This window comes from Molossus molossus, unplaced genomic scaffold, assembly GCF_014108415.1.
Source record: "Molossus molossus isolate mMolMol1 unplaced genomic scaffold, mMolMol1.p scaffold_m16_p_6, whole genome shotgun sequence".
Taxonomy (NCBI): domain Eukaryota; kingdom Metazoa; phylum Chordata; class Mammalia; order Chiroptera; family Molossidae; genus Molossus; species Molossus molossus.
The window spans coordinates 99,075,237-99,101,866 of NW_023425399.1; the positions used below are offsets into that span (position 1 = coordinate 99,075,237).

Consider the following 26,630-nt stretch of genomic DNA (forward strand, 5'->3'; position numbering starts at 1 on the left):
CGCGGCAGGGGTCTCAGGGAGGTGGGGCTCAGACGGTCAGGACATGACGTTGTGTGGGCGGGGCTTGGAGGAAGGCGCGGGGATTGGTTGAGCCGCTCTTGGGCTGGGCGGGCGTTTGCGTAAACCGAGGGCAGAGGCGGAGGCAGCTAGGAGGTCGGCGGGTGGTTGGGTCCTGTGGCAGAGTGGGTGCGGGGCAGAGTGGGTGCGGGGAGGTTGGTGTTGGGGCGAGGCAGTGAGGGTCGTAGGGTAGGTGTGTCCCCAGATCCCCGATGCAGCCCCCTGATGAGCCTGAAGTATTTTCCTTATATGATTGGGCCCCAAGGCTGGCGGCGCCGCTTGCCTGGAGCCTAAGAGGATTATGACCACGCGTAGGCGAAGTGGGGCTAGGGGACTGGGGGAGGGGAGATGAGCAACAGGTTAGGCTAGAGATGAGGGAGGTTAAGGGAGGCCTCTTCGCTGTAACTGTTAGCCCTGGTCGATGATGACGAGACCACTGCGCAATCTGAGTTCTGTAAACCAGGTGATGGAGTGTGTTCTGAGAACGGACTGAGACCGGGCGAACAGGAGGCGACCGGAGCAGAGGTGCGGTAGATCCACAGCACCCGGGCTGGAGGCGGGCCAGGCTGCTCTGGGCTTGGTTCTCACGGGTGGGAAGGGGTGGGGAGAGGCCTTAAGGTTTTCTGGGATCGGTCAGAGAATGCCCTCCCCCAAATCCTGCTTTTCAAACGCCTTGGTGGCCCTCTCACACTGTGCTTGTTTTCTGATTCTAATTTTTCTTTTTTAATGAAAACTTTTGAACATACAGAATGGAAAGACTTACAAGGAACACCCAAATATCCACCATCTATATCCTACAGTTTGTTTTATCGCATCTGTCTATCTGTTCTTCTCTCAAACCACCTTATTTTTTTTTAAATGCGAACTTTAGTACAATTCACCTCACGTGTCAGAGGTTAATATTTATTTACAGTTCTTTTTAAGTCAAATTACCAGTCAGTCAAATGTACAAATCTTAAATTGAATTAATTTAAAAAATGTATATACTCTTGTAACCCAAACCACTATGGCCGTTAAAACATGTCCATCATACAGAAAATTCCTTCCTATCCTTTCCCAATCTCCACTCAGTCAACCATAGTTCTCTCTGTTGTTTTTTTACCATCGATTGCAATTTGATCCTCTCGTTTACTCCTTTTCTCTTTTCTGTTGCTTTAAGTGCACCTTGAACTTTGGCAGTCGATTCAGTACATACTTTAAAAAATATGTATGCTGCCCTGTTTGGTTTGGCTCAGCAGTTAGAGCATTGGCCCTTGGTCAGGAGAGTCCTGGGGCTCAGTTCCTGCTAAGGGCACATACCTCGGTTGTAGTTTGACCCCCGTCCTGGTTGGGGTTGTGTGGGTGGCAACCACTTGATACTTATCTCTCATGTTGATGTCTCTCTCTGTCTTTTCCTCCCTCTATCCCTCCTGCTCTATCTGAGGATAAAATGCAAAAATGCCCTCAGGTGAGGATAAAAATAAATAAATGTATGCTCCGGTTTCACAATGGAATTTGGACTTTGTTTTGTTTTGTTTTTTTATCCTCACCCGAGGACATTTTTCCATTTTTTGTTCAGGTAGAGTGGGAGGGAGAGAGAGTAACAGAGAGAGAGAAAGAGAGAGAAACATCGATGTGAAAGGAACACATTGAGTGGCTGCCACCCGCACAACCGACCAGGGCCAGGGACAAACTGCAACCGAGGTACACGCCCTTAGCGGAACCGAACCCGGGTCTCTCAAGACCGCAGGCTGACGCTCTAACCGCTGAGCCAAACTGTCCAGGGCTGGACTTTGAATTGATCAAAGCTTACCACATACTTGATGGTGATCTTTTTTTTTTCATACATTTGTTGGATAATGAACAGGGAATAATAATAAAATACAAGCTGCCAGCATTGTGCCAGTCACTTACATACACTCTGTATAATTTGTATACTCAGGTGGTATAATAATTACTGTATAAAGTAGAATAACATAAATTCATCCACATCACAGAAATCCAGATTGAGGGACATTCTGCAGCCCCACGAGGTAGGGGGTTTTCCTTCCTCATTTATAAGTCAGGAAGCTTAGGCCCCGAGAAACCAAAGAACTTGCAAGGCTTCACATGTAAAAAGTTGCTGAATTAGAATTTCGAGGCCTTGATTCTCAAGGAAAGAAGCCCAAGGCCCATGTTGTGGGCTTACAGGATGTGGAATATAGGAGTGGGATAGAAAAAGGCAGGTATCATTAGCTAGATGAATGTTACAGAAAACAGAAAAGGAGGTGAATGTTTAGTGAATCTTCCTTGGAGGAAGAAATAAAGTATTTGGGAAGAAATCTGGGTAAGGATAACTTTCTATTTTTGCCAGTATATGGTGGTTTAGTTTCAGAAAATGTATGTGTTTTTTTTTTCTTGGTTGGGGGTTGTCTGGGTGGTGAGAGAGAAAGTGTGGTTTCAGGTAGGTGGAGGAGTGAGGCACTGTGTCTGCAGCCTTTCTCAAACAGGGTTCCTACAGAAAGTGATTTTGAGTGACTCTTTTCTCAGTCCTCCCACGGATGGTACCATTCCAAATGTGTAGGAGTTATTTCATTACATATAATGGATATCTTAGGGCATTAGAACTTGTGTTTGGAACCTAGTCACTCAGTTCTCGTATTTTGCCATTGTATTGCTGCAGGCTTATTTTTTCCAGATGGATGCTTTTGGCAGCAAGTACCAAAATGGCTGAAGCAGGTTTTTTATTGTTTCATGTAACAAGAGGTTCTGTAGGTAGCTAGTACAAGGTTAGTTCAGCAGCACTACCTTGTCAACCCTTTACAGTAATTTGGCCAAAATGCACCCCCCAAAAAAAGGAGTGTTATCTCTAGGTTCATTTTGACTTTGGGATGCTGGCATTCCCTCAATGTGAAACTAGTGTGGCATTGATGAATGCACTTTAGAATTAAGTTCCCCTAAAATGTTTTTTTACAGCTTCCAGATACGATTTTACTTTAATAGCCTTCCTGTGCTTAGGTCATTAAAAGCCAGCACTGTGTTTGATTTACCCACGTATCCCAGCATCTGGTTCAATGTAAAGCATGTAGTAAATATTACGGGTTAATGAATGGTCTTGTCTGCAACAAATAGCCTAGAACTACAATTGAGTTTTAACCTAGCTCAGTGCTTTTTCAACTTCACTATCTTTTATTTCTAAATAATAGGGTTAAGACAATTTTATCTTTTAAGTGTCATTTATACAAACATAACAGAAATATTCCTTATTATGAATGACAGCGAATGCTCACCTACTAGGAAGAAAAATGGATAAATGTATCTTTACCTGCTGCTGCAATTGAGAAATGTTACTTGGAAGTAGATGAAGAGAAGTAAGATGTGTCATGCTTGGATAATGATGTCTCTTGAGATGTGATTTTTTTTTTTTTTTGTGATCCATAAACACAACTTATTTATTCTTACAAAGTAAAGTGTAATAGTCATGAACATAATAGGATTTTCCTATTTTTATTTTAAAAAAATTTTTTAGAGAGAGAGGAAGGGAGAGGGAGAGAGAGAGAGAAACATAGATCAGTTGCCTCCCATACTCACCCTGACCAAGGATTGAACCCACAAACCTAATTATGTGCCCTGATCAGGAATCAAACCTGTGACCCTTCAGTGCATGGGATGATGTCCCAACCAACTGAGCCACACTGGTCAGGGAGGATTTAAAACAGAAAAGATTCCTCATCTGAGGATATTTTTCCATTTCTGTTCAGATAGAGTGAGAGGGAGGGAGGGAAAGAGAGAGAGAGGAAAAGAGAAAGAGAGCGACATCGACATGAGAGAGACACATCTATTGGTTGCCTAGTGCATGACCCCAACCAGGGCTGGGGACCGAACCAAAACTGCAGTACGTGCCCTTGACTAGAATGGAACCCCTGACTCTTTGGTCCTGGGGCTGGTGCTCTAACTGCTGAGCCAAACTGGCCAGGGCAGGATTTTCAAATTTTTAATAGTCATGAATATAATAGGGTTTTTCAAAGTTTGAATTTCCTGATAAATCACTTGTTTTATGTAAAGTTGTTTTGTGTGTTAAGAAATAAATGTACTTTGTTGATCCAGTGGGTGTGAGAGTATATACACCGTATTAAAAGTGCTGATATGCCCTGGCTTGAGCATCAGTCCGAGGAGCAAAGGGTCTGGAGTTTGATTCCCAGTCAAGGGCATGTACCGGGGTTGCAGGTTTGATATGAGTTGTGTGGCAACTGATTAATGTTTCTCATATTGATGTTTCTCTTTCTCTCTCTCTTTTCCTCCCTCCCTTTCTTTCTATGTAAAAATCAATGGAAAAATATCCTGAGGATTAACAACAACAACAAAGTGCTAATATATATTGGTTTTACCATGCTTAATTACATTTTAAATAACCATGGACAAAGTCTGTTTCTTTCCTGTCCCTATATCCCCTTGAAGATCGAAAGAGAGTATGATTTGGAAGAGATAAAAGTGGGCAGTTATGTAGTTAAAGAGCCCTCGTTTAAGTGAAGACCCAGGTTCCAGACACAGCTCTGCAGCTTACCGGCTGCAAGACTTGAGTAGGTTATGAACCCTGAGCTTCACTGGTGAAATGAAGGATTTAGATGAGATGATCTGTGTGTTTGCTCCTGGCTCTGAAACATCATGCTCCTCAAATTCTATGTTATCTGAGAAACCAGAATTACTTTCAATACTATATTTAATATTTTGCCCAAGGCCTGTGGGTACCAAGTAACTAAAATAAGAACTATTAAAGAGCTTACAAATCTAGTCTTTCTCTTTTATCATGTGAATTTTAAAATTAAGTTTATTAATTTTTTACTAGAATATATAGAATTTTTACAAGAACATTTACTAGATTACTATGGCAACATGTCATTTATAATAAATATTAGTAGAATTAGGAATATATAAATATCTGCTGATATCGTATCACAATTATCCCATAATTGGTCATTTTCCCAACTTGAGTGAACTAACATTGTTTCATTTTCAAGGCAAAGCATTGGGAATGGTTTTTAAAACCATGTTATACTTAAGCTAATTAAAAAAAATTTTTCTTTATTGATTTTAGAGAGACAGGAAGGAAGAAAAAGAAAGATAGAAACATGGATGAGCGAGAACATCAATTGGCCGCCTCCTGCATGCTCCCCACTGGGGATTTGGCCCAAAACCTAGGCATGTGCCCTGACCGGGAATCAAACCGGAGAACTCTTGGTGCGTGGGTTGATGCTCAACCAAGGAGCCACACCAGCCAGGCGACTTTAGCTAATTTTTAATGGGTCATAAGAATACAAGTAATTGACAAGGAGATCAAAACAGCTTGTATGAAAGATTGACAATGTAGTGACTTTCTAAATATTAAATACAAAGTATGCATGGGACTAGAAATACTAGGTTGATGAACCCTTGGGTTTTTGAAATGTGGTAGCTGTTAAAGGACATAGAAACTTATTACTTTATTCCTGATTTTTTTTCCATATCTCAGAACAGTTTTTTTCTGGGCTTCAGTTATGAAATGGGTAAGTCTTGGATTTTTGCAGAAGCTACTGAAAAAATAATCTTTCATAAGAACTTAATTTGAAGTAACTTTTATGAAGGATTACTTTTACACGTTCATAGTATACCTCTAAAATTTAATATGATTTCATGCAAATATTCTCAGATGTATCATTTTTACTGTATAAAGCACACTTTAGTTTTTTCCTGAACTCCTTAGATAAGAAACCTTCTGGGAATATACATGTTATCAAAAAGCTTATGATTGTGAGCCCAAGGACATGAAACATCATTCTAAATTTTATGATGAAGAATGATGTTAAGCTAGTTAGAACACCCCAAACTAACTTTTATTATTAATTTAGTATGAGAACTGAAGATACTAGCACCAAAATGGAGGGAAGGAAAGTTTATCTCAAAAAGTAGAAGGATTGATCCAAGGGTATATATCAACAATTGGGAAGTGGTAGAGGCGGACTTCTGACTCCAGGACTGATGCTTTTACCTTGTCAGAGTTTTCATTCCTTAACTTCTCATTTTGCTGAACAGAAGTAATTGTGGTGGCTGTTTGTAGCAAATCGTTGATTTTATGTTAAAAGGGCCAGTTTGGGCCTATAGCCATGTTTCTCAAAATGTCATCCCTGAACCCTGCAGCATTGGCATCACCCAGATACGTGTTAGAAATGCAGATTTTCAGGCCCTATCACAGATTTACCAAATCGGAAACTCTGGAGATGGAGCCCAGTAGTTTGTATTTTAACAAACCCTGCCAGTGATTGTGATGCCGTATAAAGCTTGAAAACTACTGGTCTGTAGGCTTTCTAACTGGAGTGAAATACACATAAAATTTACCATCGTTTCTTTTCTTTTGTAAAGAATCAAACTTAATCCCACAGCATTTTCTCCCCCTCCCCCCTCTACACACACACACACACACACACACACACACACACACACACCTTTTCACCCATCCCCCACCCCTCTCCTTTTTGACAACCATCAGCTTGTTCTCTGTATCTGTGGGTTGGTTTGTTTCTGTTTTGTTTGTTTTGAGATTTCACATATAAGTGACATCATACCATATTTGTCTTTGACTTATTTCACTTAGCCTCATACCCTCTAGGCCCATCCATGCTGTTGCACAAATAGCACAATTTCATTCTTTTTCAGTGCTGAGTGAAATATTCCATTGTATACATTTACCACATCTTCTTTTTTTAAGATATATTTTTACTGATTTTAGAGACAGAGGAAGCAAGAGGGAGAGAGAGAGAGAGAGAATCATGACTCTGAGAGAGAAACATCCATCGATTGCCTCCCACATGCACCCCAACCAGAGATTGAACCCAAAACCTGGGTATGTGCCCTGACTGGGAATAGAACCAATGACCTCTGGTGCACAGGTTGATGCTTCAGCCAACTGAGCCATATTGGCCAGGGCTATATCACATCTTCTTTCTCCATTCATCTATCAGTAGACACCTAGGTTGCTTTCATATCTTGCTATTGTAAATAATGCTACATTGAGCATAGGGGTGCATATATCTTTTTGAATTAGTGTTTTGGATTTCTTTGGATAAATACCCAGAAGTGGAATTGCTGGGTCATATGGTAATTCTGTTTTTAATTTTTTGAGGAACCTCCATACTGTTTTCCATAGTGGTTGCACCACTTTACAATCTTACCAATAGTGTATGAGAGTTCCTTTTTCTCCACAATCTCACCAACACTTGTTGTTTGTTGATTTATTGATAATAGCCATTCTGACAGATATGAGGTGAGATCTCAGTATGGTTTTAATTTGCATTTCTCTGATAATTACTCATGTTAAGCATCTTTTCATATGTCCGTTGGCTAGCTGTACTCTTTGGAGAAATGCCTCATGTCCTCTGCCCATTTTTTAATAAAAAAATTATTTTTATGTTGAGCTGTGTGAATTCTTTATATATTTGGATATTAACCCCTTATAAAATACATTGTTTGTAGATATCTTCTCCATTCTCTAGGTTGCTTTTTTGTTTTGTTTATGATTTCCTTTGTGGTGCAAAAACTTTTTAGGGCCCTGGCTGGTGTAGGTCAGTGGTTGAGTATTGTCCCGTGCACCAAAAGGTCACCAGTTCAGTTCTTGGTCAGTGCGCATGCCCAGGTTTCAGGCTCGATCATCATCCAGTAGGGGGCATGCAGGAGGCAGCTGATCAATGTTTCTCATCGATACTTCTTTCTCTCTCTTCCTCTCCCTTCCTTTGTCTGAAATAAATAAAAACATATTTAAACAAACTTTTTAGTTTGCTTGTGGTGTCTGTCTTTGCGCAAGGATACATATCTAAAAAATAAATTTTGCTAACACCAGTGTCAAAGATTTTACTGCCTATGTTTTCTTCCACAAGTTTTATGTTTTAGGTCTTACACTGAAGTCTTTAATCCAGTTTCAATTTATTTTTATATATGGTGTAAGAAAGTGGGCTAGATTCTTTTTTTTGCATGTATCTGTTCAGTTTTCCCAGCACCATTTATTAAAGAGACTGTCTTTATTCCATTTTCTAGTCTGCATCCTTTGTCATAGATTAATCGACTATATATTAATTGTCATAAATTAATTGGGTTTATTTCTGTTCTGTTCCTTTGATCTATGTATCTGGTTTTTTTAATCTTCACCTGAGGACAATTTTGCATTTATCTTCAGGAAGAGGGGTAGGGAGAGAGGGAGGATGAGAGAGAGAGAAACATTGATGTGAGAGAGACACATCGACTGGCTGCCACCTACACGACCCCAACCGGAGCTGGGGACAAACTGCAACCGAGGTGCGGGCCCTTAGTGGGAACCGAACCTGGGACTTTCTGGTCTGTGGGCCGACGCTCTAACTGCTGAGCCAAACCAGCCAGGGCTATGTGTCTGTTTTTATGCAAGTACTGTGCTGTTTTGATTACTACAGCCTTTTAGTATAGTTGGATATCAAATAGCATGATACCTCCCACTTTGTTCTTCTTTCTCAAGACTGCTTTGGCTTTTGGGGGTCTTTTGTGATTCCATATAAATTTTAGTATTATTTGTTGTAGTTCTGTGAAAAATGACATTGATTGTTTTTTTTAATCCTTACTTGAGGACATCTTTCCATATTTTGTTCAAATAGGGTGGGAGGGAGAGAGAGAGAGAGAAACATCGACATGAGAGGGACACATGGAGTGGCTGCCACCCACACGACCCAACCAGGACCTGGGACAAACTGCAACCGAGGTATGTGCCCTTGGTGGGAACCAAACCTGGGTCTCTCTGGACTGCAGGCCGACGCTCTAACCACTGAGCCAAACCAGCCAGGGCGACACTGATATTTGATAGGGATTACACTGAAACTGTAGATTGATTTGGGTAGTATGGACATTTTAACGATGTTTTCTTCCAATCCACGGGTACAGTATATTTTTCTGCTTATTTGTGTCATCTTCAATTTCTCTCTTTAATGTCTTATAGTTTTCTGAGTACACGTGTTTTACCTCCTTGGTTAAATTTATTCCTAGGTATTTCATGCTTTTTGATACAGTTGTAAATGGGATTGTTTTCTTAATTTCTTTTTGATAGTTATTGGTATATACAAATGCAACTGATCTCTGAATAATACTTTTGTATCCTGCTACTTTACTGAATTCATTTATTCTAATCATTTTTTTTTGTGTGTGGAATCTTTAGAGTTCTCTCTATATAGTATCATGCTATCTGCAAATAATGACAGTTTTATTTCTTCCTTTCCAATTTGGATACCTTTTGTTTCTTTTTCTTGTCTGATTGCTGTCACTAGGACTTCCATTACTATGTTGAATAAAGTGGTGAAAGTGTACATCCTTGTCTTGTTTCTAATCTCAAAGAAAAAGCTTCTAGCTTTTCAGTGTTAAGTATGACATTAACTGTGGGTTTGTCATATATGGTTTTTATTATATTATGTTTCCTGTGTCCCCACTTTGCTGAGATTTTTGTCATAAATAGATGTGTTTTTGTCATGCTGTTTCTGTATCTATTGATATTATATAACTTTTATACTTCATTTTGTTTATGTGGTATATCACATTAATTGATTTACAGATATTGAACCAACCTATATCTCTGGAATAAATCCCTCTTGATTATGGTGTATGATCTTTTTGATATATGGCTGAATTTGGTCTGTTAATATTTTGTTGTGGATTTTTGCATCTATATTCATCATGAATATTGGCCTATACATTTTTCTTATAGTGTCTTTTTCTGGTTTGGGTATCAGGGTAATGCTGGCCTCGTATAATGAGTTTGGGAACTTTTCTTCCTTTTCATATTTTTTGAATAGTTTAAGAAGGATAGGTATTAATTCTTGGAATGTTTGGTAGACGTAATCTGTGAAGCCATCTGGTCCTGGGCTCTTATTTGTTGGAAGTTTTTTTATATCTTATTACTGCTTCAATTTAATTGCTAGTAATTGGCCTGTTTAGATTTTGTATTTTCTCCTGGTTCAGTCTTGGAAAGTTATATAATTCTAGAAATTTAAAAATATCTTCTAGATCGTCTAATTTGTTGGTATATATTTGTTTGTACTGTTTTTTAATGATTCTTTGTCTATCTGTTGGTTGTGCCCTGCCCATGGCCTTCCAGCATGAGCTGTAGAGCTATCTGCAGATGACTGCTCCTTGTGCTGGGCTTGGAGGTGCCCAGGAGAGGCCAAGCTGTGACCCGAGGCTGGCTGCCACTAGTGCCAGATGAGGGGCCACTTAACAAGAGAGAGGTACAGGGCACACGGAGGCCAGATTCTGCTTGTTTGGGGTTTGTGAACCTTTGAGAGATTTTAGGAAAGTCTGAAGCATGAGCTGAGACAGGCCATTCGTGTGGAAAAGCTACCAGAAACAGCTTGGGTGGGCCAGCAAGTTGGGTGGGCCAGGGTTTCGGGAAATCACCAGGTGGGGTGAACAGTGCTTGCCAGGTTGAGGAAGCCTCAGATACAGCGCCCAGCCGCCAGCTCTGTCGAGGGCTCAGCAAAGGAACAGGGGCCTCTGCCTGCACTTCTGTCTGGAGAAAGCTGCTTTCTCCTCAAAGCCAGGCAGTTCAGTTCCTCCCCACATGCCCCTGGTGCCTTTGGAGCTTCTACCCCAGAACTGGAGCTCAGAGTGAGTCCAAGTTGGTTCCTGCGTGGGCCCTTTAAGAGGAGCTGCCTGGTTCTCCAGAGACCCTTGGTCTCCCTCAGCCACAATCCCTGCTGGTTTTCACAGCCAGAAGTTATGGGACTTCTCTTCCTGGCACTGGAACCCTGGGCAGTGGGGCGTTGTGTGGGGTTGGGACCTCTAGTCCTTAAGGGGGGGCCTCTGCAGCCCAGATATCCATCCTGGGTGTGGGACCAGCCTGTTCAGTGTCTGTGCCCCTCCTACCAGTCTTGAGGTGGCTTCTTCTTTATATCCTCAGTTACAGGACTTCTGTTCAGCTAGACTTTAGGCAGTTCTGAATGATGGTAGTTTTGTAGTTTGGTTGTAAGTTTGACGTGGTCGCGAGAGGCTGTGAATACTGTGTTTACCTATCCTGCCCTCTTGACCAGAGGCTTCCGGGGAGGTCTTGCAGATAAGCCTAGACCTGTCTAGACATGAGCTGAAGGCTTTCCTGAAGAGACGCTATCTTCCACCAGCCATCCAGAAGAGAGGTGAGTCCACCCTTAGGCTGAAGTTGGATTACAGAGGTGACAATTATATCACTGACAATTATATCATGGACATTTTTTTCTATATCATGAAATATTTCACTAGTGGTTCCTAACATGGGTGTTGAAGGACACCATCTCTAGAGATGTCCTATTGTATACATTTGGGTAGGGTTGGTTATATACATTTTTAATAAGATTTCCAGGTGATTTTGGTGTGTGTTCCTTTGCAGTGGTTCTCAACCTTCCTACTGCCGGGACTGTTTAATACAGTTTCCAATGTTGTGGTGACCCCCAACCATAAAATTATTTTCGTTGCTACTTCATAATTGTAATTTTGCTACTGTTATGTCTTAGGCCCCTGTGAAAGGGTCGTGACCCCTTTGGGGGTCACCACAGGTTGAGAACCACTGCTCTAGAGACTAAATAGTTTACCCATGTTTCCATATAGGTTATCAGATTCTAGGTTGTTTTGTTCCACTGGTCAATTTTTCTATCTCTGTGCTAATTCCATCCATCTTAATTACTAAAGTTTTAGATACCTGTTAGGGAAAGTTTTCCCTCCTCTTCTTAAGAAGGTCTTCCTTATCATTGGGCCACTGCTTTTTTATATACATTTTAGAATTAGCCTGTTATTTTTCACCAAAAACCTATGGTGAGATTTTGAATTTTAATCTATAGCTCAACTTCAGGGCAACTGACATTTTATCCCTGAAATATTTCTCCAATTTTTTTTATGTCATTTTTTTTCACTTATAGTTTATACATTTCTCCATATAGATCTTGTAAATATTTTCCCACTGATTTTTTTACTCACCCAAGGACATTTTTTTGATATTTTGTTCAGATAGAATGGGAGGGGGAGAGAGAGAAAGAGAAACATCGACGTGAAAGGGACACATCGAGTGGCTGCCACCCACACAACCCAACCAGGGCCGGGGACAAACTGCAACCGAGGTACGCGCCCTTAGCGGGAACCGAACCCTGGTCTCTCAGGACCGCAGGCCGACGCTCTAACCGCTGAGCCAAACTGGCCAGGGCTTCCCACTGATTTTTAATGCCATCTTTACCATGAGCAAAGTTATACATATGACTGAGTCTTTTCCTATACAAAAACTGCCTTGTTTAAATTCTTTAGCTTTAAAGTAATTTCTCAAGGAGTATTGTTCTCTTAGAGGGAATGTATCCCCCTCCCCAACTTTTGCAGGATGTAGTTCACCAACCTCTGGTTTAAATGATCATGATGCATGTTTGAATATAGACTCTAGAATGATGTTTCTCAACAAAGTACTTAAAAATAACCTTTGTAGTCAATGCGTAGAGTTTAAAATTTCATTTAAATTTATCACAGCACTGTATTTATTCAAAAGTATTTATTTCCACAAATTTTCATCTGTAGCTGAATATTACAGTGACTAGTACAAGCATTTTTCTATAAACAAAGGTGTAGTTTACAGATTTATTCAAAATGAAAAAATATTTTTATTAGTATTTCTTCTACAATGTTAGATTTACCCCTGAATATGTGGGTCTCTTCAGAGAGGCAGTCCTTCATCTAAACATGAGTTGGTGGCAAAGTGTTATATCCAAATCTGGATTATTCTGATACAGTATCACTTTAGAAAGTAGCTTAAATTCATTTCTGATTGATTCCCTTTATCATAATTAGAAATTTTTTTGGTTAGGAAAACAGTCTTGAGTATCTAATGACCTTTATAATAAGAGAAAAAAAGTCTCATGTTTTATTGTCATTGGTATCAACCTCTATTTTTCTAATTACCCCCTTATTCTCTAATTATGGCACCAATGTGTATAAAAAGTGAATTGTGGCTGTTTGGCTCATGCAGCAAGTTAATGTGGGAAACTGACTACAGAGAAATATTCTGTGAGGAAAACGGCAGGGTCCTGCCCCAAGCTGTCATGTTTCAATAACTGCTGAGTCATTCAGGTATTATACATGTGTTAGATTTAGGACACCCTCGCTGCCTTAGAATGAGGTCAACTGTATGAAAACAATTAGATTTACTATATGCCAAAAAAACTGATTTACTATATGCCAAAAAACTGATTTCTAGTTCGTTGCTATAATCTTAATGCATTACTTAATGTTCTAAGTAAATATTTGATGACTTGATAGCAGCACTGTTATGTTTCTAAGTTTTCCAAGTTCCTTGTCTTTTTTTTTTTTACAAAAGCTTTAAAATTTAGTACAGGAAAATCAAAAGAAGAAACTCTTGTTGGCATGCTCCAAGGAAAGGGGAGAAGAGTCTTTTCCTTTGGGTCTAATCTGCTTGCCAAGGGCCAAGCACAGGGGCAATGCATGTCGGTGGTATGCTTGGCAGCTTCAGCAACAATTATGCACATAGCATACATGGCTATAGGTAAACAGGTAGGTCCCATATAATACTTGAAACAAATTGTTTATAAATATTTGATTCTTAAGTAATCTTTAATATGCTTCTACTGTTTCAAAAGACAAAACTCCATGTTATGTCAAGCATTAAAATTCTTCCCACAGCAACACTTATTTCAGACTAAGTGATAAGTCAGTTATTTTAGTAACTGCCAAAGGCACATGGTGAGAAAAGTGGCAACTAAATTATAAATATTAAAAAATAAAGATAGATATCTAGAGCAGAGTTCAAACCTTTATGTCAAATTAAGTTAAATGAAAAATTATTGATTTCATGAAGTTGGAAAAAGCTTGAATTGAACCAACTTTAAAAAAATGCAAAAAATATAAATGCTAACCAAAGATGATTAAAGTTTCTCTAAAGATGCCTCTTCCAGTCTCTAAGTGTTAAGTTAAATAGGGCAGATCTAAGCATAAGGAACCAATTACTGTATTTCTTTATTGTTAGTGGTTTGTAAAAGACTTTGTTCTAAAGTATATATAAATTAAGTGTAGTTCCAGTGAAATATGTTTATCTTTTGGACGAAGAGAACTAAATCTGCCATTTCTTAGGCTAAGTAGAGACTTTTCATAGCTTCCCATTTATTGTAATTGCCAAGCTTTTACTCAGCGAGTCCTTGGCCCCTGGTGATTAGCCAGTGCCTGCAGAGAGGTAGTGACCCGAAGACATGGAGAGGATGAGGGCGAACGAGGACGTGAGGACTGTAAGCCACGTTTTATGGAGCCACTGCCTTCAAACTCCTTAGCACTCTGGCAAGGCGTTTTTGATTATCTTGAACAGTAAGGACAGTCCTTATATGAGAGATTCAGTTTTAAACTACAGTGCAATAAAAAGTAAATTATACTTAATAAACAATTTTAAAAAGAGGGAGCCACGGACCCAGTTGGTGTTAGGCTGGCCTTCCAAACAAAGGCAGTGTGTGGGTTGGAGGGTGTGTCGTGGATGTCAGACTCTGTACCTGGGGCAGAGGGCACAGCTCTGCAGACACCCAGAGAAGCAGGATGTTAATGTGCAGGCACAGGGGAGAAGGCCGCTGACAGGTGTGGACATGGTGGTCAGCAGTCTCCGCCCAGGTGCTGGGCCCCTTCTGCCCAGCGGGCGAGGAGAAGGGCTGAGGGCACAGTACACAGATAGTTCAGGGCTTGGCGTGTGGTTTCCAAGAGCCTTCTGAGTGGCTGCATAAAAGCAGGCGGGTTGTGTGTGTGGCAGGGTGTTCTATGTGCACTTCATTGACTTAATATAGAGGCTCTACGATTTGCAAACACCATCTGTTCTCGTCATGGAAACAGCATACTGTTATCTACCAGAAGCACGGAAAAAAACAGTAAAAAAACAAGTGTAAAGAATATGTAGGGTTTTCTAATTAAATGCCTGCTTTTGAAGAGACGAAAAAAAATTTGTGAAAGCAGCAAACATATAAAATCTGTTGGAATATTATCACCAAATACTCTTTTAATCTTTATTTCAAAGCAGAGATATTTGTGATTTTCATGTAGTAAATTTGAAAAATGTTGAAAATAACATGAAAAGAGAAAATCAACATCAGTTATTCTTTCTTTAAAAAGAACATACATACACACACACCCAAAACCCAAACATCTTTTGGGTAATAACTTAATCCCTGTTTTTTAGAAAGGTTTTTCAAATAATCTGATCCTCAAGACAGTTTGTTTGCCTCTATTATTTTGGTTGTCTGGGATTACCAGTGCGTTATGTGATGTTCCTACTGGAGGTTCAATGGCAATAAAGGATTAAGGGCTTTCATACTGACTTGTTTGGTGTTTAATCTATAAATAAAACAAGAGTTGTTATTCTTTTCTAACTTTTAGCTCGCATGGATATTTGTTAACTCAGTAAGTACATGGACCAGCACTTGGGACATCTTCCCACCTTGCTCACATTTTTAGTTTGGGACAGCAGCCTTTTTGATAACTTTGGTAAACTCAAGATTACACAAAAGGGTTTGAGCACATTAGGAACTAGATTTTTTTCATCTAATTTTGCTTCAGAAACCAGTACTCAAAATGGTTGGTCTGGAGGTCATTTACACCATTGTCTCTGCAACACCAGGCAATAAAAAATATCTTTGGGAAACTTCTCAGAAGGTCCAGGCCTGTCTTCTTGTTCTCAAAACATTTCCCCACAGACTCATCCACACCTATGGTTTGTCGACCTGGGGAAATGTCACACTGTATGATAGTGTTAGTACCGTTATTTGTTAAAGGGCCTCTGAAGGCAATTTATGAGACATATATTTTTAATATTTTAATTTGGATGTTCTCCAATTATATGCAAAGATCAAAACTAGGCAGTATCCATTTTATAGCTTGGCACCCTTTCATATGGCCACAGGGACTGCTTGGTGGTGTAGATTATAATGTGTACTTGTTTATACTGAAATCGTATTTAAAATCTTCCATACTTCAAGAGTTTTTATTCTGAACAGTAGGTACAAAAAATAATGACAGATGTGTCCTTATTCTGTGCAGTTCAGCACTCAGCACATCCTGCCCATCTCTGATTTGATCCACGTTTACAGACTAAACAGATCCTTAAAATCACTGTACTGTACACTTCTTGCTGTCACTGGCAATCGAGCCGAAGTTGGAAATGTGCATTTTCAGACTTCATTGAGAAACTCCAGATTGAGCGATGCTGGGATGTGGATTGAGTCCATAGTCAGGGAAGATGGATTAAATGGGAACAAAACAGGAAACATGTGCTTGTAGTCTAACAGCAGCTGCGGAGGGTCATTTCGCTCTTGTAGTTGTGCCTGTGGGGAAGGACAAGACCATGTGAAATACTTGTTACACCTACAAATGGCCAGTTTAGGTAAATTCAGAAAAGTGAATTGGCATGTATTATGGAAATAGTTCTGTTAATTAGGTAGGATTTCGGGAGAATGAAATCCTGTTTACCAGAGAGAGAAGCCCTGGTTTAGGCTTATTGGAGATCAGATGACTAACCTCGCTCCTAATTTTAGCATTCTTTAAAAATGTTTTCGGCCCTGGCCGGTTTGGCTCAGAGGTTGGAGCGTCTGCCTGCGGTCCGGAGAGACCCGGGTTCGGTTCCCTCTAAGGGCACGTACCTCGGTTGCAGTTTGTCCCCAGCCCTGGTTGGTCGTGCGGGTGGCAGCCACTCGATGTGTCTCTTTCACATCGATGTTTCCCTCTCTCCCTTCCTCTCTCTCCCTCCCACTCTATCTGTACAAAAAATGGAAAAATGTCCTCGGGTGAGGATAAAAAAAAAAAAAAAAGTTTTTGTCCAAGGGAGAATAGAAAAATGCTTTTCAGGTGCAAATCACGCAGTGAGGCAGTGTGTTGACGTGGTTAAGATTATGGCACTGAAGGCAGATAGCCTGAGCTCTAAATCCCAGCATCACCCTGGGCAAGTTGCTGAACCTTTCTATTTAGTTTCCTCATCTGTAAAATGGAATGGGGAGAGTGTTACCACATAAAATGACAGAGTAGGCACTCTAGGGGTCAGTCCCTCCACTGAGGCAACCACCGAGCTGGAAAAAAGCAGTTGGTATCAGCGATCTCAGAGCTCTGGAACTGCCAGACTAACCCAAGTGCACACCCCAAACTGTCAGAGGACAGGGTCCAACTGTCAGCCTGGCACCAGCAGCTGCCCCCAGAGTATGGGTCCCTTTCCCTACAGCTGCAGGGGGCTGGAGAACGGGAGATGGTTCACACACACTGCTCTCTTTACTAAGCATTCTCCTGGTTTGCTGTAAGTGTCCAATCAGGTTTCAGAGCTTGATAAGATTAAGAATTGATTTCTCATCAGAAACCATGGAAGCCAGAAGGCAGTGGGATGACATTTAAAGTTCTGAAAGGAAAAAAAAAAACCTGTCAACCAAGAATGCTATATCTGGCAAAACTATCCTTCACAGATGAGGGAGAAATTAAGTCATGTCCAGATAAAGAAAAGCAGAGGGAGTTGGTTACCAGAAGACCTGCCCTACAAGAGATACTAAAGAAAGTCCTTCAGGCTGAAATGAAAAGATGTTAGTAACTCAAAGTCTTAAGAGGAAATAATACTGGTAAAGCTAACTATATAGAAGAACTAAAAGACAGCATTATACTTTTGGTTTGTAACTCCTCTTTTTTTCCTATACAATTTATACAAATGCAGAAAACAATAACTTTGAATCTTTTAAAGGGCACACATGTACAACAGATGTGACCTGTGCAAATAGTACCTACGCAGAGGGATAGAAATGTACAGCATCAGAGTATTTTTATACTATTGAAACTAAGTTGGTATTATTTAAACTATGTTGTTGTAAGTTTAAGATGTTAGTTGTGATCACCAAGGTAACCACTAAGAAAATAACTAAAAGATATACAGAACAGTAAAATAGGGAATCAAAATGGTACACTACAAAAAAATAAAAACACACAAGGCAATAATGGAAGAATTGAACACAAAACATGTAAGACATACAGAAAACAAGCAGCTAAATAGAAGAAAATCCTCCTTTATTAGTAATTACTTTAAATATAAATATAAAGGCAATAAAAAGGCAGAGTGGCAGAATGGATTAAAAGATGTGATTCATCTATTTGCTATGCACAAGAGACTCACTTTGGAGACATAAGATACTGAGAGTAAAAGGATGAAAAATATATTCAAAGTAACCAAAAAAAGAACTGGAATGGCTATTATTATTGCCATAGAAAGTAAATTTTAAGTAAAAAAACGGTTACCGAAGACAAAGGAGGACATTATATATTGGCTGAAGGTTCAGTCCATCAAGATACAACAATTATAAGTATATATGCACCAAATATATATGAAGCCCAAAATATATGAAGCAAAACTGACAAAGGGAGAGATAGTTCTTTAAGAACAGTTGGACACTTCAGTACCCCATTTTCAATAATGATTAGAACAACCACATGGAAGGTCAATAGCAAATGGAGGCCACGAACAACACGATAAACTAATTAACCCTAACAAACATATACATGGCAAATTTGGAGTTATTCCCAGAATGTAAGGGTGGTTGGTATAACACACGAACAATATTTCTTTATATGTATACACCCCATGCATTGCTGGCAGGAATGTAAAGTGGTGATAACTGCCATGAAAAACAGTTTAGGTAGTCCCTCAAACATTTAAACATACAATCACAGTCGCACCTCCTTATCCACAGTTTTGCTTTCAGTGGTTTCACTTACCCATGGTCATTTGTGGCCCCAAAATTAAATTTCTAATGGCCAATTGAAAAACACACGTGTTTGTTAGCATCTTGAAATATGGGCCAAAATTTTAACAATTTGAAAATGTAGTTTGAAATAATCGAAAAAGCAGTTTAAAAGAGGCAAGGACTGCCCAGCCAGTGTGGCTCAGTGGTTGAGCATCAACCCACGGACCAAGAGGCTGCCGGTTCAATTCCCAGTCAGGGCACATGCCCAGGTTGTGGACCCAGTCCCCAGTGAGGGGCATGCAGGAGGCGGCCAATCGATATTCTCTCTCATCGATGTTTCTATCTCTCCCTTCTTCTCTCTCTCTAACATCAATAAAGAAAGAAAGAAAAAAAAAAAAAAAAGAGGCAAGGACATTTAGGGATTAATGAGCAACCCGCTTTAGTAATCTAAGATACCAAACGACGGCAGAAGGGTCCTGCTAGGGTCACTGCTCGCTCACACGCAGCTCTGTGAGCTCTCTGCACTGGCGACTGCAAACCTCTCACACAGCACATGAAAATGTACACCCAGTGTGAGATGCAGGAGGCTCCTACATTCTCTTCACAGGACTCCTTCCATGTGTCCACATCAGTCAGATTTATCTGTAGGTGCTATTATTAAAGGACTTGAAGAAATTGTGAAGGATTTAGAAGACGGTATAATAATGGGACAAACTAACGTATATTATGTTATTAGTCTAGCAACAAAAGGTATGTAGACATTTAATTTTTTAAAATTCACAAAGCACCTGCAGTCATTTCATAGGAACCCTCTTGTGAATTAACACTTAGAAATGTATATGTATTGAATTGAGAGAGAGACCACTTATTTATGTATTCATTGGTTGATTCTTGTATGTGCCCTGAGAATCGAACCCACAACTTTGGTGTATTGGGATGACACTCTAACCAACTGAGCTACCTGGCCAGGGCCTCAAATTAACATTAAAAAAAAATCCTCACCAGAGGATATTTTTCCATTTATCTTCAGATAAAGTGGGGGTGGGAGGGAGAGAGAGAGAGAGACATTGATTGGTTGCCTCCCATACGACCCCGACCAGAGCCAGGGACCAAACCACAACTGAGGTACGTGCCCTTGACTGGAATCAAACCCATAAGTCTTTAGTTAGTGAGCCAAGTCTCTAAGTGCTGAGCCAAACTGGCCAGGGCTCAAATGAACATTTTTTTGTTTTGTTTTGTTTTTTTATCCTCACCCAAGGACATTTTCTGTTTTTTGTTCAGATAGAGTGGGAGGGAGAGAGAGGAAGAGAGAGAGAGAAACATTGACATGAAAAAGACACATCGAGTGGCTGCCACCCACACGACCAACCAGGGCCGGGGACAAACTGCAACCGAGGTACATGCCCTTAGTGGGAACCGAACCCGGGTCTCTCAGGACCGCAGACTGATGCTCTAACCACTTAGCAACCCGGCCAGGGCTCAAATGAACATTTTTAAAGGTTGATGTATTCTGCCCATACTGCCCAAGCAAATGGTTTGCTTTAAGGACAACTTGTATTTATCCTACATAAGGTATGTACAAATATGGAAGGAGAAGGATGGTATGGATTGTTCCACCATTTCCTCTGAGCACTGTCTAGCGAGCAATAGAACATAAAACTATAGCTGGGAAAAAAAATTTTTTTTTAATCCTCACCGGAGGATTTTTAATTGATTTTGACGAGAGAGGAAGGACAAGAGAGAAACATTGATCAGTTGCCTCCCGTACATGCCCTGACCAGGGATTGAACCCGCAACTCTTTGGTGTATGAGACAATGCTCTAAACCCATGGAGCCACCCAGTCAGGGAAACAAAAATTTTGTTTGACAGAATTGCCAAATACTGAGATTAACTGCTGAGAAAGACTCAAATCTGACTGTGTATCTTCAGAGATCAACCAACCTCCAATTACCTTCTCCTCTGTCCTTAGTTCAAACCCGAAGTCTGACTCAGCATATATTCTTTCACCTTGGGTCTGAATTCTGTTCTTGTAAATTTGTAAGCGGTCACATTAAAAACAATTAAGACTTTCTAAACTTGCACTTTGGTCTGTGTAAAGTATAAAAGTCAGGACTGGGTCAGGAATTTCAGTGGCTTTGTTTCTGTCATTCAAGTCCTCCCCTTTCAGCAGCTGACAGTACACGTGTCCTAGTCCCTGGACATTTCCACCAGTGCCCCCTGCCTGTGGAGAGGGCCTTGCTGTGAGTCTCTGCCTGCGTCTCTCTGGGGCCTGGATCTTTAATAACCCACTGCCTCTTCCCCACTGCTCTTGGAGAACGGCCTTTGATCTGACTTGGCTTCCCTCCCTTGACCTTCAGCCTCTATACTTATACACCAGGCTAAAATTAATTCATTCTTTCCCCCTTTTCTCTTTATCCTTGTTTCATGTTGCCATTAATTCACTGGCTGAAGAGATGTTTCCTATAGACAGTGGAGAAATGTTCACTGTTTAAGTAAGCTGGATATGATTCAGCCTTTAGATGCTGTCAGCTACAGTCACACTAAAGGTTAGGCACTCAGCTCAAACCACCTAGGGCTCAGCTTTGAGAAGCTCACCTTTAAGTAAAAAATCCCCATAATCTTAACACAGATTTAAATAATCATTTCCCCGATGTTTTCTTTCAAGCATATTCCAAGGGGCAAATACTGCAAGTCTTATAGAAAATAAGAAATCAAATTGTTCTCTTAAGAGGATATTTCCAGTTCCATTCATAAGTAGGGTTGATATTCTGCCTACTTTGTTAATGTCCTTTGAGGCTATAGTTCTGTGACATGCTAGTGGCAATAAAATAACACTTAGACTATGTCTAAGAGGCACAGATTGTAAAAGTTGTCTTCTGTGTGTATATAATAAGTTATTCATGGATAACACGGTTCATATTTACCTAAAGAATGTAAGGCCTTTTATCTTATACTGTAACCAGTGTTTTATTAATAAAGGGAAGGTTAAAAATCTAAACTTCCTATTTCCTATATTCATTTTAGACAAGGACTTTATAACATTGATTATTTTAAAACTCACCTGGATTGTTCGTATAAAGCCCACTGTTACTCGTTCTTCAAATTCATTCAAGGGAGTATAAAGGTTTAAAATTTTGACAATCTGTTGGAATAAAAAAAAAAAGTTTAGTACAGGGCTAAATGAATGTAACAAAACTTTTGAATTTTAGTTTTTTATGCTTTTTAAATCAAAATTTATCACCACAGATTTTCAATTTTAGCTTATTTTAAATTTAATAAATGATATAAGAATACACTATTAAAAAATTCCAGGTATACACACAAACCTAAAGTTCCCTTTAGAAAATCCCAGGTTCAATCTCCTTCTAAGGTAAGTTCACCTGCTAGCCAGATTTTTAGATATATGTATGTTTATACAACTACAGAAATGTTTTATTTTACATAAATAATAGTATATTGTCTTTACTGTTCTATAATTTGCTTTCTTTACTCAAGATGCCATTTGGAAAATCTTTCCCTGTTAGTACATATAGATTTATCCCATTCTTCTTAAGCACTGCGTAGAAAACTTTTGAATTTAAAGACTACAGCATTGACACAAGAGTCCAGCCTCTGTACACAGGGCCCACAACGTAGAACTGGACTGATGTGCAGGCGCCTACATTTAGTAAACTGGAGTTCGCCAGCCCTGCCTGGCGGATCTGAGCCTCCTCCTCACAGCTTCCTCCCCGCCCCCACCCCCATGCTCCCTGGCTGACAAAGTGAGAATTTTAGGAAACCTGAATCCTTCCCCTCGTGTCTACTAGCAACTAGATGTTTCTCTGAAAGAACCTATCCTACCTTACCTTAGATAACAAAGGTCTTGTTCAGTCACATCCCCTTACCTCCCACCAACCCCAACATCACTTAGGAAGGCACAGAGTTTTTATTTGAACGGAGGATGACCTTTGTCTGCCTATCAACTGTTTGGTGGAAGTAGATCGATCTGCATTCTGGAAGTAAACTTAATATATTTAAAAGGGAGAAAAAAAGTGTGAAAAATTTCAGTACATTCATAGAAGGGAAGCGTTTTCTTACGAGCTTGGTATTTCATCTTTTAGTCATTAGTGTAAGAGGTAAGGCAGTTATTTACTTTGCAACACTGAATTTGGACTTTGTTCTTCAGGTGCTGGACAAGGAGAAGGTACATGACTTAATTTAGGAAGTCTAATTTCCTTGGTCTCATTTTGACCACCTGTGGTGGCCTGTGTCTGAACAGGCACACCCATGATGCAGGGCAAGGTCACTGTGTGTGGACAGGACTTAACGTTTCATACTGTAGTACTATCTCTGCGACCACGTCCTAGTATAAATACAGTTTTGGGAAAGGAAAGGAAAGCAACACTTAAATGCCTCTGGGTTCTTAATGATTTTATTTAAGACAATGAAAATGGATTCTAAGCAAAAGCATGACCATAAATAATGAGATTATAACTGTAAAGAAAGTGATTTCTTTAATGTCAAATGCCAGATGCTGCCAATTTCTGAAAAAACTTTTCAATTCCTGGGTGAGAAACATTCCAGAATTCGCTGTGAATGTTTTCACACGTCTGAGCGTACGGGTGATGTTCTGAGGGCTCACTGCCTTACCTAGGGAGCCGAGGAAGCGGGCTGGTGGGAAACAGTGGCGTCTCCTTTCACACACCAAAGGAGTCTTTCCCATCAGCTGCAACTTCACAGTTGTATCGTTAGGGGATAGGAAGGCTGGAAGTGCAACACTACAGAACCCCAAAACCTACGGGCAAGAACAGACCTGCGCGGAGCCGGGCCTGCCCGAGTCCCGCGGTGCCGGGGTGTGCGGTGACGCACCTGCTGAGTGCTGAGGGCCGTGCACAGGGAGCAGATGGCCTCCGCATCCTCGGGGGTTTTCTTCTTCAACTGCAGGAGTTGGGCTGCTTGGATCAGAGGTTCCATGGTCTGAACCGCCCCACTCTGGTGAAGGTTTCTTCCTCGCAGCCACTCCTCCAGCTGACTTATGTTGTACCTTCGAGGTAAAAGTGAGCAGTGTTAGGCAGGTTGTCCAGTTCACTGCACAGAGCACACCTGTTGCGTGTATGTTGCAGCCTGGCTGCCATTCCTGTTGTCCTTCTCCTCCCTGGGATTAGCCCCTATGCGCCAGAGCTTGAAAAGTGCCTGGCACTTGGTACTGTTTGTTGAATGAATGGGTGCCTAAAATCAAAAGATGGAGTACCTAAAGGGTCTGTACTAGTTCATGGGAAAAAGAGGCATTAAATATACGGAATGAAAACAACTAATATTTAATATTCACAACATACTGGGTGGGGCAGAAGTAGGTTTATAGTTGTGCATACATGAAGCAGTTTATTCTTGTATTGTTACTAATTATTATATTTTCCCTATGAACAACTGTAAACCTACTTTTGCCCCATGCTGTGTTTATATTTCTCCATGAGCTTTCCTGGCACTTAACTCATTGATTTTTCTCTCTGACCTGCCCACATTGTATTTCCAGTCTTTTTTTTTTTTTTTTAATCCTCACCCGAGGGCATTTTTGCATTTATCTTCAGATAGGGCAGGAGGGAGAGAGGAAGGAAAAGAGAGAGAGAAACATCGATGTGAGGGAGACACATGGAGTGGTTGCCACCCACATGACCCCAACCGGGGCCGGGGCCAAACTGCAACCGAGGTACGTGCCCTTAGCAGGTACTGAACCCGGGACTGTCTGGTCCGCAGGCCGACGCTCTAACTGCTGAGCCAAACCGGCCAGGGCTCAATTCCCAGTCTTTAAATCAGAGTATGTAAATGTTTTTAAGCTTTGAACTGATTGTTTACCAAGTCACTGTCTGTGGTTGATGGGTTTCACCACCATATACAAAGGTGACGGGCTGAGCTGCAGACCGACTGAGACCAGGACCCTCACGTTGGCTTCGGATCTCCTTTGCGGGAGGGGCTGGGGCCAGGCCTCCTACCTGAGCTGCATGCCTGTGCTCCAGGAGCAGACGTCCTTCCGCAGGAGCAGGTTGTTGAGCGTCACCGCGGTGATCATGTAGAAGAGCTGTTTGAACACCTGCAGGATGATCTCGGGGTCCAGGCCCTGGTCACACATGACGGTGTGGAAAGAATTCATCTGGCGGATGATGGCTTCCAGGCAGTAGGAGTTATCTCCGTCCACCGTGCTGGAGGAGCGCTTCCGGTAGCCCATTGGCTTCACCCCAGAGAGCCCCTGAATGCTCTCATTTTCCAACATGGCAGAAACTGGAAGGAAAGCATCATTACAGAAGCTTGCATGTTCCCCCAAAGATCTGGTTTTGGGGCTGTTCAGGTCCTACAGCGCCTAGGGCTTTGGCAACGATACCATCCAGAGGTGTACAATGTTCACACGCTCCCGACTCCCAGCACTCAGCACAGGCATTTCTAATGTGTTGGTCTCTGTATGGATAAGGCAGCTGTGGACCACATTTCCACTTGAATTTATTGGGGATGGGACAAAGAGAATGGGCATGTACCAACTCGATTCTGTCATGGGTTCTGTGCTGAGTCCCCAGTTTGAGAATTGAGAAACTGGGGTATCAGCCCCTGGGTGCTCGGCCTGGACCCAGAGATCACCCTGCTGGTGTTCAAATAGCTCTTCTGCATGAGCCCCTGGCCATGCAAATATTAGGGTGAGCTGGTCTGTCCTACTTATTGCGCAGCACTGGACCACGTGCCAGGAACCTCAGGTTCGGCATATCTCCTAATCTTCCAGCAACCTGTTTGCTGATGAGGAAACTAAGGTGTAGGAGGAGGTTGAAGAGCTTGTCCAAGGCCACACTGCTAGGAAGTGGAAGGGTCGGGATTTGAACCCAGGCCTGTCTGACTCCAGGACTGGTGCTATTAGCTGTCTAATTATCCTGTGTGCTGGTGAGAATCAGCTGGTGCCTCACAAGATGTCCAGGCAGGAAGGAGGAGCAGATGCACCTCATCCCAAGGATATACTACTGGATGGCATGAAGGACTCTGTCCTACTTGGAATTCACTTCGAACCTACTTATGTTGTAAGAATCTGGGGAAAGCGTTACACGTAGGTCCAGGGGACCATTTCCACCTCAGCTTGTACGGAGGGTCATCCTTCTTTTAACTTAACATTTTAAGAACAAGTTGTTCCATCCTGGTTTCATGTGAAAGACCAGGCACACTGCTCTGGAGCGGGGTGTCCAGGAGCACCCGCGCGTGATGTCACCACTGGCTTCTCACAGACACACGGAGTGTTTCCTTCCTTCTGAATCAGGCATCTATGTGGGCAAGAGGCTTATATCTTTTTCACTGTATACTTTGAATTTATACTTACTACCTTTGGAAACTAGTTTGTTTTGGGAAAAATAATAATACAAATAGTACAGAAAAAGAGATAAAGGAAAATTAGCTGTATTCTCCCCAGCCCCGCACTATGTATTCTGCTGGGACGGTGTTGGAATGTCACCCCTCAGCTGCCTTCACTGGCGAGGTCCTGGCTTCCTGGGGCTGTCCCCACAGACCGTTCCCTCAAGGCCGACGGGGCGGACCGCGTCTTCCCCTCACGCCTGCTTACCTATCATGGGCTGCAGCACCCCCTCGGCGATTTTAATGAGCTGCTGGTAGATCTGAATGGAGAGGTCACTCAGCACCTGGCGGTATTCGGTGAGGTCAAAGTTCCTGAGACAGTGCTCGTTCTGCTTGGCGGTGTTCTGCGTCGTGAAGCCCTGCGGAGGGAGGGGCTTGCTTCAGTGAGGCCCCGGGGTCTGCCCGGCCGGCAGTCCCGGCCTCCAATCACTTCCGCAGTGTCCTGTTTGCTCTCTGCATTTACACGATGTTCTGTAGGTCCCTGTCATGCCACCTTCCCAAGGTTAGGCTGACGG

The 26,630-nt window shown here is 41.4% G+C and overlaps 1 protein-coding gene and 2 non-coding genes across 4 annotated transcripts in view; 2 read left to right on the top strand and 1 right to left on the bottom strand.

Annotated features, from left to right (window-relative positions):
- Positions 1 to 255: 255 nt before the first annotated feature.
- LOC118619476 lies at positions 256 to 397 on the top strand. The gene has a single exon (XR_004957249.1).
- A 75-nt stretch (positions 398 to 472) lies between these two features.
- On the top strand, positions 473 to 555 carry LOC118619455. Its single transcript, XR_004957230.1, has one exon.
- A 15,459-nt stretch (positions 556 to 16,014) lies between these two features.
- MYO5B (myosin VB) overlaps positions 16,015 to 26,630 on the bottom strand; it is a 303,619-nt gene continuing 293,003 nt past the window's right edge. For both annotated transcript variants that reach the window (XM_036245270.1, XM_036245271.1), the window contains 5 exons: positions 26,324 to 26,474; positions 24,726 to 25,011; positions 23,605 to 23,779; positions 21,818 to 21,898; positions 16,015 to 16,370 (listed from right to left, as the gene is read on the bottom strand). In XM_036245270.1, coding sequence (XP_036101163.1) covers positions 16,218 to 16,370; positions 21,818 to 21,898; positions 23,605 to 23,779; positions 24,726 to 25,011; positions 26,324 to 26,474 — 846 coding nt within the window. In that variant the 3' untranslated portion in view covers positions 16,015 to 16,217. The remainder of the gene's footprint in view (positions 16,371 to 21,817; positions 21,899 to 23,604; positions 23,780 to 24,725; positions 25,012 to 26,323; positions 26,475 to 26,630) is intronic.